Here is a 10,936-nt window from a genome sequence, read left to right on the forward strand (position 1 = left end):
GCGTTTTAAAAATAATTTTAATGTCACCATTCATTGATATTGGCAAGTGTGGATGTCAGCTTGATGAATTTTATTCAGGTTTTTCCCTATATGCTTGTTTATGTGTGCAGTTCCTGATTTGGCTTGTTTTTCTCGATGAAGTGACAGAAATGTGATGATTTAGCATCACATGTATAGAGAAGGCTATATAGAAGGATCCTACATTCATGTAACAGTATAGTGAAGCTCTGCTAGATCTTCGTAGTTTGCTTCTCCCATAAAATCAAAGCTTAAGGGGGCGGCTTTAATTAAAAAGGCAAAGCACTGAAGCTGACAGGTGCCTCATACTTCAGTCGTGCCACATTACCCATCGCAAGTTTATCTGCTCTGCATTTTGGGTTCTCTCATACTGGACCACGACCCACACAGAAAACCTAACAGCCCCGAGTCTTTAATCAAAGAACATGTTTTTGGAAAACTATAGGAAATTTCTGAATATTCTATTTTTAGCTAATTTTGTAGTGAACTAATTAGCTTTATTGATACTATACATACAACTCAACTTCGTCCCTAAGTGGATGGTACCTACCTACCTTATGAAAGCTCTTTTTCATACAAGTAAATGAGTATTTACTTTCAGTGAGGAAAATTTAGTTCCCCTTGAAGGCTAAAATCTTATACATACCACTGAATAGTCGTAGTGCGTGACTGTTATTTAGCCCAGATGTGAAACATGCCACCTTCCCACGCTCCAGCTGGTTAGGGCCAGCCAACCGCGCGAGTTCGGTGACACACGGCGCCTAAACGCAGCCTCGGGAATCCGGGACAGGTATCCCGCGGGAGCAGCCCGACGGGAGCCGCGGGATTTCCGCCGCTGCCCGGCAGGGGCCGCGCTCGGCTCCTCCCGGCGCTTCCCGCTCCGCCCCGCGGTGACGCGCTCAGCCGGCGCCAGGCGGGACCGCGGGCCCGGCGCCTCTCCTGCATCCCCAACCATGTTCTCCTCGGCTCCCGCCTCGCCGCGGACCCCCGGCGGGTCGGCCCGCAGGACCCTGGGCAGCGCCGCCCCCAGCCCCCTATCCCGGCCGGGCGGCAGGAAAGGCGTGCCCGTGGTGGCGGCCGGCGGCTCCCCGGCGCTGTTCTCGCCGGCGGCGCGGAGGAGCGGCTCCCTCTCGGCGCGGTGAGTGCCGCCCCGGGCACACCCGGCACACCCTGCCCCCGGTGCTGCGAGCTCGGGGCACTGGAGCCTGCGGTGCTGCTGTTTGACAAACGCGGGTTTACCATTTGTGGGGTTTGAGGTTTTGGTTTTGGTTTTTTTTGGGGGGAGAGGGCGGTGTACTGTAAGATCATCTGGTATCTCTGATCACCCATAAATCTCTTTCCAGTAGCGGGTTGTTTGGTTTTTGTTTGTTTTTGTTTTTTTCTTTTTTTCTTTTTTTCTTTTTTTTCCGCGGTGTCCTTTTTGAAAAATGTGCGTGCTGGGTCATTCGAGAACTCAAGCAGCTGTGTGTGAAGTCGTCCTCGATGTTTTGTGTTCTGCCTTTTGTTCCGTATTAGTAACTCAGAAGTTCTGCTTGCTGTTTATCCTAAATAACACTGTCCTCTGGAAGTTGGTTTCTTTGAAGACAGTTCTGAAGATTTTAGACATCAGTATGGATTTACAGAATGCAGAGTTTCCTGTAGTGTATAAATTACCCTTTCCGTATCATATTCGCTTATTGCTTTCTTTTATGCACAGTTTGTTCTACCATAAAACTTTTTTCTTACTATCTCCCAGCTTGATTTGTTTAGAAATCTTTGATCAGGGATATTTTTGAAACATTTTTGGCAACTTAAGTACTTAGTATTGTCTGGTTTGTATTAAATTACATTTTTTCCAGAAAATTCCAATAAAACTGTCAGGCGTGATTTTTTTGTATGAAAAGGGGAAAAATCAAACAAAACCTGTGAGAGTTACTAAACTACATTTACTCGTTCTTGCTGATTTTCTTTCCTACTGGAATAGTAAGACTTTCATGGTCTATGGTTTCTTGAGTGTCCTCACATTCTTTGTGGGATATCTGATATGCTCTGGTTCTGATGATAACAAATTTTGACAAAACATTTCGTAGTTGAATGGTTTTAAGGTTCTTTAAAAGTAGTATTGAACATTTAAACTATAAATATTACATAAAACTATAAACATTATATTCAGCATTATATATTATCTCTTATTAGCTTTTATATTTGAGAGTACCTCAGATATATCCCTGTATGATACATGTATGATATATGAAAATAATAGGAATCTCTGCATTTAAAAGAATATAAAATAGTCAAAGTTTAAGCATTTCACACCCACCCACCCAACCTTTCCCTTCCTCCCACCTGCACTCCGCTTCCAGCTTCCTCTCTTCTCCCTTCCATATGAATCAAAATGAGGAATAATATGAGCATCAGATCAGTTTCAGGAGGGTTCAGAAACTCTTTTCTCAGAAGTGTCTGTTTGTTGTTGAGATAAACAAGATGGCCTGTTTTCAGTTTTTGGGAGCTTTTACTTCAGGTCTGTTCAATAATTTTTGCAAACTGGGTGTCAGGCTTCTCTTAAGCTGTATATCATCATCTTTTGCCATTTCACACTGGGAGGCCTCTGGCGTCATTTCATTTGTGAGGAGAAATACAATGGGGGCATTTTTCTAAAAGCAGAGGAAGTTTTCCCACTTAATCAAGTTCAAAAGACAAGACAGAGCTATGCTATTCCAGAGAGAGAAGGTGGGGAAAGATGCAAAGGAACTTTTGTAAATTATGTTATGAAACAGATAAGAATTGCATTCTCCTTAGTAAAATAAAGTCAGTCTGATCCCACCTGCCATGAGTGTGTAAAGTGTTGCACAGTGCAACAACTGTTGCCCAGCAGTGTCACAATTATGGATGGAACTGCCCTGCAGTCAGAGAACTTCCATTAAGCTTCTCCTGACATTGTGGATACCTTTATTCTACAGATAATCAGAATGTGGAGAAGTTGAACAGTGCTTTTGTTGCTGGTTTGCTTGCATATTCAGCGTCAGTTCTTTAAAAATAAAGAATTTGATGACAGCTAGCAACATGTAAGGAGGCCACCAAATTACTGCTTTAGATCTTTGTTTTACATAAATCTATTTCTAAACAGATACTAATGAAGTAAATGTCTGCTGAAGCCGATGAAGAAACAATAAAAAGCTAACTATAACTTTTTGTTTTGTTGTAGAGCAACTCCTACCAGAGTCATCCAGCTCCCTACAGCAACTGAGACTATTAATTACGATGTTAAGGCTTTTGGATCCTCTCTACCTGTTAAGGTTATGGAAGCCCTGAAGAAGGCTGATGGTAAGAATTTATTTTATCTGTTATTTTTCTTAGGAAAATTAATAGGTGAGAGAAGTGCTAACATGCTGTGATGCCATTTAAATCCTGACTTTACAGTGGAAACTGAAATGTCTGTTCCTTGCTTTGAATCCAAGTTGGTTAAGTAACAATAATTGGAATAACACCCATGTGGGTGTGAATGCATGGAAATGTTCTTCATGTGCTTTCTTAACCAATGTATTGTAAAATGCAAGGTTGTGAAGAAAGCCAATAGTAGTTTTTTAGTAACTTTTGCTTATAGTAGAAATAAGAGGAACCAAATATTTATCTTAAAAATCATCTTAAAAATTGCTTAGTGATTTACAAAGCTGTTATAATCTGCTCTAAATTGATGGAAATAGCTTCTAGGGTTGTCTTGCTTTTCAGTCTCAAAAGTTGAGTGTTTGTCAAATGGATTTTTAAATGATATGTAGTAATTTGATATCTTAATTAAATAGATGGAAATTCTAATATGGAAACCAATATAAAATATTTCTTATTTTCCAATGAGAAAGAAATTTTACTGGTTAAAAGATCGCTCTGCAGTTTTTTAAAAATCTGATTGTTTTTTAAAAAAATTACCTTTTTTATGTAGCTGATGACCAGCTGAGTGTTCAGGTGGATGAAAGTGGATGGGCCTGGCTAGTCCACAAAGAGAGGCTGATTATTTGGAAGATCGGTCAGTCTGCAGTAGCTAAGGTAACTAAAAGGTGAAAATGGAAGTCTGTATTTTGTTCTAGTTGAACAGGTTATGCAGCTTGGGGTTTTTTTTTTTTTAAACAAGGTTTCTTTTATAAAGTGGAGGTTGTCTGGTTTCCCCCAGAAGCAGCGGGGTTGGTATGAAGTCATGCTATTAGTAACTGAAATTCAAGCTCTTCAGTTTTAATTGTCACCTTGACACTAAGGTTAATTCTTTTTATTTTAATACTATAGCTCGTATGTCAGATAGTCTTGATAAATCGTATTTTGATAGTTAAAAATTAGTTATATGTTACAGTTGGTTTAGATTATTCTGGAACTGATTTTCAACTTGTCAAAAAAACCAAAAAAATGTTTCAGAGGTGCTGAACATATGTTTCATCTATATTTCTAAAGTCAAGAATTTTTTTTTCCCCCCTCTGGACAATGTTTCTTTCAGCATCATTTCAGTGAATAGCAGTTATAGTCAGAGAAAACCTGTAGCTACAAAATTAGTATCTTTCAATTAGTGTAATGTAATTTAATTATACAGGTCCTGTGCTTACAGTGGAGTGTCAAGTGTATGCATTCTGGTACTTGTAGAGATTTTTCAAGGGATTAAAACTTTTCTGGTCATTTAACTTTGAGAGGGTGTAGGGGAGGGAGGAGTATTTCCCCTCTCTATTCTGTTAGTAAGCTTTCTCAAATGTTTCTAGTTTAATTTTTAATTTTAATGTCTTGCTACTTTGTTAGACTATTGTATTAAGGAATACAGTAATAAGGAACACTATATATATATTTTTATATATATATATATATATATAAATGAGGAATACAATAATAAGGAACTCAAATAACTAAAGAAAAACAGTTATATTAGAAAATATAGAAATACAAGTAGCAGTTTTTTAGCTGTTTGTGACAGCCTTGCTGAAAATGTCGTGTGTTCTTTTGGTTCCCTTACACAGTATCTGGGCTAGTTGAAATTTAAGTTTTAGCAGGGTAAAAAAAGTTTAATGACTTTGTGACAGAGGAACAAGTTCTTCCATTCTCGTATTTATTATGGCATCTCTTTCTTCCTTTCTTCCAGTTATCTCTGTGCAAGGAGCTGCAGCTGCCACCCAGTGACTTCCCGTGGAGTTCTAGTTTAGCAGCTATATCTTGTCTCAGTTCCTCGGGTGAAGCACCTTCCCTGCAGGTGATCAAATTTTAAATTTTAGTTGTTTAAAAGCTAGTTTAGAATAACTTTGAATGTATACTTTTCCATCAAATACTTCTTTGAAAACATTTGGTGGTATGCTGTCTATTCAAAAGGTCAGGTTTTATAGTTGGCAATAAATATTTTTGAATTAAAGAAAATTCTGCTAGTCCTTTCAAAGTACACTGTTTACATTTTATAGGATCAGATTAAATAGTAGTTTTCCTAAGGATTACTTGATATGCTTTCATAACAAACAAAATTACTGTAAAATAAGAGGTATTATGGGAAGAAACACTGGGGCAATCAGGTATGCTGTCTGAGCAAGTGCAGTTTAAATGCATGCTGGCTGAAAATGTTGTTCAGCAGTGGATTAATTCTGAGTACACATAGATGAGAGGCAACCACCAAAAGAAATTTAAAAGAAAGTAATACACCTAAGCCAAGATTTTTTTTTTTTTTTCAATTTAATTCTACAGCTTGTGAGATAGGCCTGGATACTATGATTTTAGAGAGTGAAGTAGAAATGTTAGTGTAGAAAATATTTCACTAAAATGAAAAATAATAAATAATGGGCAGGAATCACAAAGGACAAGGCACCCTGTGGTGTTTTTTAAATTGTTATGTTTATTAACCGAGTGCTTTGCTTTATGAAGACTAGTATCTGGTCAAAAATCAGTTAGAAAACTTAGGAGCTCAATAACAACTCTCAGCTACAGTTCTTCTATTGTTCTGTGATTTTTTTATTTTTTGTTTTTTAACAACAGTAGATTAGGTACAATGTTTTTTGTCCAAATCTCTACCTGAACAGTCTCTGCCTTCATGCTTTGCATTTCATACCTGGGTGATTTCCTGAGTTTAAAGCCTGAATGTTGGCACTCTGTAGGCTTATGCCATTATAAAAAGAAAAGCCACCATGTGATTTGATGTTTCACTTGATGACACTATAGCAGTTTCTTTCTTAAATTACAGTCTTCATTTTAAGTCTTCCATAGTTGCTTGTAACTCTCCATCTGAAATTCCGCACAGGCTGTCTTCTGTCTTGCAGCAGTAAGTTTTGCTTGCATTTCAGTAGCAGACCCTGAATCATGAAAAAGAACCAGTAGGAAATACTCTTGTTAGCAAAATAAGCAAGTAAACATTCCCTGCATTAATTAAGTTATGCTGCATAATCTTTTTGTGATTCAGTTCCAGGTTTGTCAGTGTGCATCTATATGTATTTGTTACTTTTTTGCTCGTCACCTCCAATCTCGATGTGTAAGATAACATATTTTAGTTAAAGCCGCAGTCTGATTATTATTGTCTTGCACGTTCTGTTAATTTTTTTTTTTTTTACTTCAAGTCTCTGGCCATAATGGTTGCTACCAGCGAAGGTTCTGTGCGCTACTGGCCCAATCTTGCACATGAAGGTTCTTATACAGACACTTTTACAGACTTTGGAGGCTCTTTGTGCAGTTTCCTGACAGCAGTAAAGGTAATAATAAATGATATGATTTGTGTTAAAATACTGGTTTTATTCCTAATCTAAAAATGGAACAGCATGCTCCACGTTACCAGTCCTAAGTCTGCAATAAATGTTGCGAAGGTAACACTGTTTTTCATTGCTAGATTCCAAGGATTATGAGAGATATTAATTCTTGTTTTTAGCTGAAATTGAGTTTCATGGATAAAAATGTCATACAAAACTAACAAAATGAGGCTCTGCCACTGCTAAGTGCTAGTCAGATGTTTGTCTTTTTCTTGACAGAAATGGATGGAAGTCTTGCTATACAGTTCACTCATATTAGTGTCCTCTAGGATAAGATGCTATTGAAAAAAAAAGAAAAGGTTACAGTGCAGTTAGTCATGCTCTGAGTTTTAAATGCACATATGAAAGTTCAGTGTTATTTAATTAATAATTAATCATGGGAATGTTGAATGTAGCAGTGCCTGTGAGGAAGTTATTAGGTATATTTTATTTTAGTATTTTTTTAAAAAATACATTTTAAAATTTAAAAAGTACACTGTAAACTGTATGCTGCACTGATTCAAACATAGAGAACAGTGAGGAAAATTTGTTTAAACAGCCTTTTATGTGATGAATGCTTCTTTTTCTTTGTTAGCTCTTAAGTACTAAGAATGCCTTGTGTCTTGTTCTTGTTTAGTGTTTACCCTTACAAGCTGACATAAAGACTATTAACTGACAATAGAATTTTTTCAGGAATGTGATTTTTATTTTTTTAATGTAGTTGTTTTTCCTTTTTGTTAGGGAGGAAGCTTTATTTTATCATCTTCCAGAGGTCAGCTAGTCCGGTTGATACCTGATGGTTCTGGCAAGATTCATCAGCATGCGTTGCCACAGGGTCAGGGCATGTTTTCTGGAATTGGTAGGAAGGTTTCTTCTCTGCTGGGTATATTGTCTCCTGGAAGTGATGCTCTGGTAAGCTTGAAAAACATTCATATGTTTTAATTTCTCTCTGTAATTTCTATCCTCAGTGTTTAGGAAAGGAAAAAGAAAAGATTTTGTAAGGGTGTATGATGATCAGAAAAGTAAGACTCAGCTAAGTTATGTTACTTGCATTTCTTTGGAATTTGAAAGACAGAAACCAAATAAATCCATATACTTTGTAAAGGTGATTGCTGACTTGCTCTTTAAATCAGAATAAAGAAATAATAGTACTTCTTGGGGGATATGCAATGATTCCAAGTCCTGCCCCTTTTTAGGGGTAGCTTCATTACAACTTGAAGAAATTAACTGCAACCTGTAATTTTACTTTTCTGATTTAGAATTGCCAAGGGTTGATTGTTGCATTGAGTTTTGTCAGTGAACTCCTCAGAAGTTGGCAGAAAGCAGGAGAAATGTACTTACTATAGATGTTCTTATATCTATAAAATAACACTTCTCTTGGAAGGTATCATAATACTCATCTTGATTGTAACTTGTCTACATTGCCCAAGAAGTCTTTTTTTTTTTTTTTTTTTTTTTTTTTTTTTTTTTTGTGGACTGAGAGTGGTTTAGATTATTGTGTCCAAATATTAAGGCTTTGCTTTAACCTTTTTAGCTTTTTTTTTCTTTTTTAAATACAGATTTCTAGCGTTCTTTGGGATAGAGAGAGATCAAGCTTTTATATGCTAACAAGTTCAAATCTAAACAAATGGGAGATTGATGATTCATCAGAGCGTTACATTCTCAGCTGGGATATCAGCAGGATCCTGAAAGAACATATTACAGATGCAATTTGGGTAAGAGTCAGCTCACCTGGAAGGGGTGTGTGTGTTTTTTTTTTACTTAATAGCCTGTTTATATATAGTTAAAAGACAGATGTATTGGGTTTTTAGGGATCTGAAAGTAACTATGAAGATATCAAAGGAGGAGTAAATATACAATACATGGATTTGCAGCAGAATCGGTAAGGAAGCACACTTGCATCTGGTAAGACCTACATTAATGAGATGAATCCGTTTTCTTGCAAAAACTTCACTTTAGTAGTTACAATTTAGTTTTACCAGACTGGCATTGTTCATAAAGTAAGCAAACTAGATCATTATCCTGTATTTCATGCCATCATTATCTTTTTAGCATTATAGATTCTTTACCTGATGGTAATTCCTTTCACTTTTTTTAATGTCATTTTATCAGTCTGGGCATTTGTTTTGTCTTGATATTACAAAGTTTACAAATAAGCAACTGTAACTTGTTCCAGCAAATGCAGAGGATTCAGTATCTCTTGTAGTTAATTTATTCACGTAAAATTACCACCGTCTTGCTTCAGTTTTGTACTGCAATATGAACACTGTTAATTAATAGCTTGGAAGAACAAATAGTATGGTTTTTCTTTCTAAAAAACCTACAAGATTGGAAAATATTTACTTAAGATTGTACTTAGAGATCTTTTTTTTTTTTTTTTTTTTTGAGTGGTAGAGTTTGAGCGAGTGAAATATGTAGTAATAATCTCTCTGTTGTTGAATAGTGATGGGCTGGTCATACTTGCTGCAGCATGGCATCCTGGAGATCATCCGTGTCTCGTCTACTACACTCTGATAACAGTAGAAGATAAAGGCTACCAGATGTCTGATGATGTCGTTGTGGAGGTCACACAGTATAACCCATCTTTTCAGGTAAGCTAATGAAGGCTCTGATAGTCTAAAGGTAAATAAATTCCTCTTGGAAGTATGTATTCGTAATGCTCTGAGGAAAATGTGTACCAGCATCTGTTAAGTTTGATGCTAACTGCATGTCAAGGTTAAGCCTTGCATTTTAAAGTATAAGAATAAAAAGGCACCAAAAATAAAAGTCTGAATATCTGACTCCTACTGGTTTATCCTTATTTTTGTCCTGTCTGTGAAAGTTTCTACAGACTAATTTTGCAGTATGCTCTTGCAATCCATTTAGAAAAGATCTGAGNCTGAGAGTGGTTTAGATTATTCTGTCCAAATATTAAGGCTTTGCTTTAACCTTTTTAGCTTTTTTTTTCTTTTTTAAATACAGATTTCTAGCGTTCTTTGGGATAGAGAGAGATCAAGCTTTTATATGCTAACAAGTTCAAATCTAAACAAATGGGAGATGGATGATTCATCAGAGCGTTACATTCTCAGCTGGGATATCAGCAGGATCCTGAAAGAACATATTACAGATGCAATTTGGGTAAGAGTCAGCTCACCTGGAAGGGGTGTGTGTGGTTTTTTTTTACTTAATAGCCTGTGTATATATAGTTAAAAGACAGATGTATTGGGTTTTTAGGGATCTGAAAGTAACTATGAAGATATCAAAGGAGGAGTAAATATACAATACATGGATTTGCAGCAGAATCGGTAAGGAAGCACACTTGCATCTGGTAAGACCTACGTTAATGAGATGAATCTGTTTTCTTGCAAAAATTTCACTTTAGTAGTTACAATTTAATTTTACCAGACTGGCACTGTTCATAAAGTAAGCAAACTAGATTATTATCCTGTATTTCATGCCATCATTATCTTTTTAGCATTATAGATTCTTTACCTGATGGTAATTCCTTTCACTTTTTTTAATGTCATTTTATCAGTCTGGGCATTTGTTTTGTCTTGATATTACAAAGTTAACAAATAAGCAACTGTAACTTGTTCCAGCAAATGCAGAGGATTCAGTATCTCTTGTAGTTAATTTATTCACATAAAATTACCACCGTCTTGCTTCAGTTTTGTACTGCAATATGAACACTGTTAATTAATAGCTTGGAAGAACAAATAGTATGGTTTTTCTTTCTAAAAAACCTACAAGATTGGAAAATATTTACTTAAGATTGTACTTAGAGATCTTTTTTTTTTTTTTTTTTTTGAGTGGTAGAGTTTGAGCAAGTGAAATATGTAGTAATAATCTCTCTGTTGTTGAATAGTGATGGGCTGGTCATACTTGCTGCAGCATGGCATCCTGGAGATCATCCGTGTCTTGTCTACTACACTCTGATAACAGTAGAAGATAAAGGCTACCAGATGTCCGATGATGTCATCGTGGAGGTCACACAGTATAACCCATCTTTTCAGGTAAGCTAATGAAGGCTCTGATAGTCTAAAGGAAAATAAATTCCTCTTGGAAGTATGTATTCGTAATGCTCTGAGGAAAATGTGTACCAGCATCTGTTAAGTTTGATGCTAACTGCATGTCAAGGTTAAGCCTTGCATTTTAAAGTATAAGAATAAAAAGGCACCAAAAATAAAAGTCTGAATATCTGACTCCTACTGGTTTATCCTTATTTTTGTCCTGTC

The 10,936-nt window shown here is 36.4% G+C and overlaps 1 protein-coding gene across 2 annotated transcripts in view; it reads left to right on the top strand.

The window, feature by feature from the left end:
* Window positions 1-952: 952 nt before the first annotated feature.
* The window catches only part of NUP133 (nucleoporin 133), a 33,727-nt gene continuing 23,743 nt past the window's right edge, over window positions 953-10,936 (top strand). For both annotated transcript variants that reach the window (XM_027902147.1, XM_027902148.1), the window contains exons 1-9: window positions 953-1,156; window positions 3,203-3,321; window positions 3,935-4,038; window positions 5,108-5,215; window positions 6,558-6,689; window positions 7,464-7,634; window positions 8,282-8,437; window positions 8,534-8,604; window positions 9,166-9,313. In XM_027902147.1, coding sequence (XP_027757948.1) covers window positions 972-1,156; window positions 3,203-3,321; window positions 3,935-4,038; window positions 5,108-5,215; window positions 6,558-6,689; window positions 7,464-7,634; window positions 8,282-8,437; window positions 8,534-8,604; window positions 9,166-9,313 — 1,194 coding nt within the window. In that variant the 5' untranslated portion in view covers window positions 953-971. The remainder of the gene's footprint in view (window positions 1,157-3,202; window positions 3,322-3,934; window positions 4,039-5,107; window positions 5,216-6,557; window positions 6,690-7,463; window positions 7,635-8,281; window positions 8,438-8,533; window positions 8,605-9,165; window positions 9,314-10,936) is intronic.

Source organism: Empidonax traillii, unplaced genomic scaffold (assembly GCF_003031625.1).
Source record: "Empidonax traillii isolate 1590-97213 ecotype Southwest subspecies unplaced genomic scaffold, ASM303162v1 scaffold845:size272117, whole genome shotgun sequence".
NCBI classification, from domain to species: Eukaryota; Metazoa; Chordata; class Aves; order Passeriformes; family Tyrannidae; genus Empidonax; species Empidonax traillii.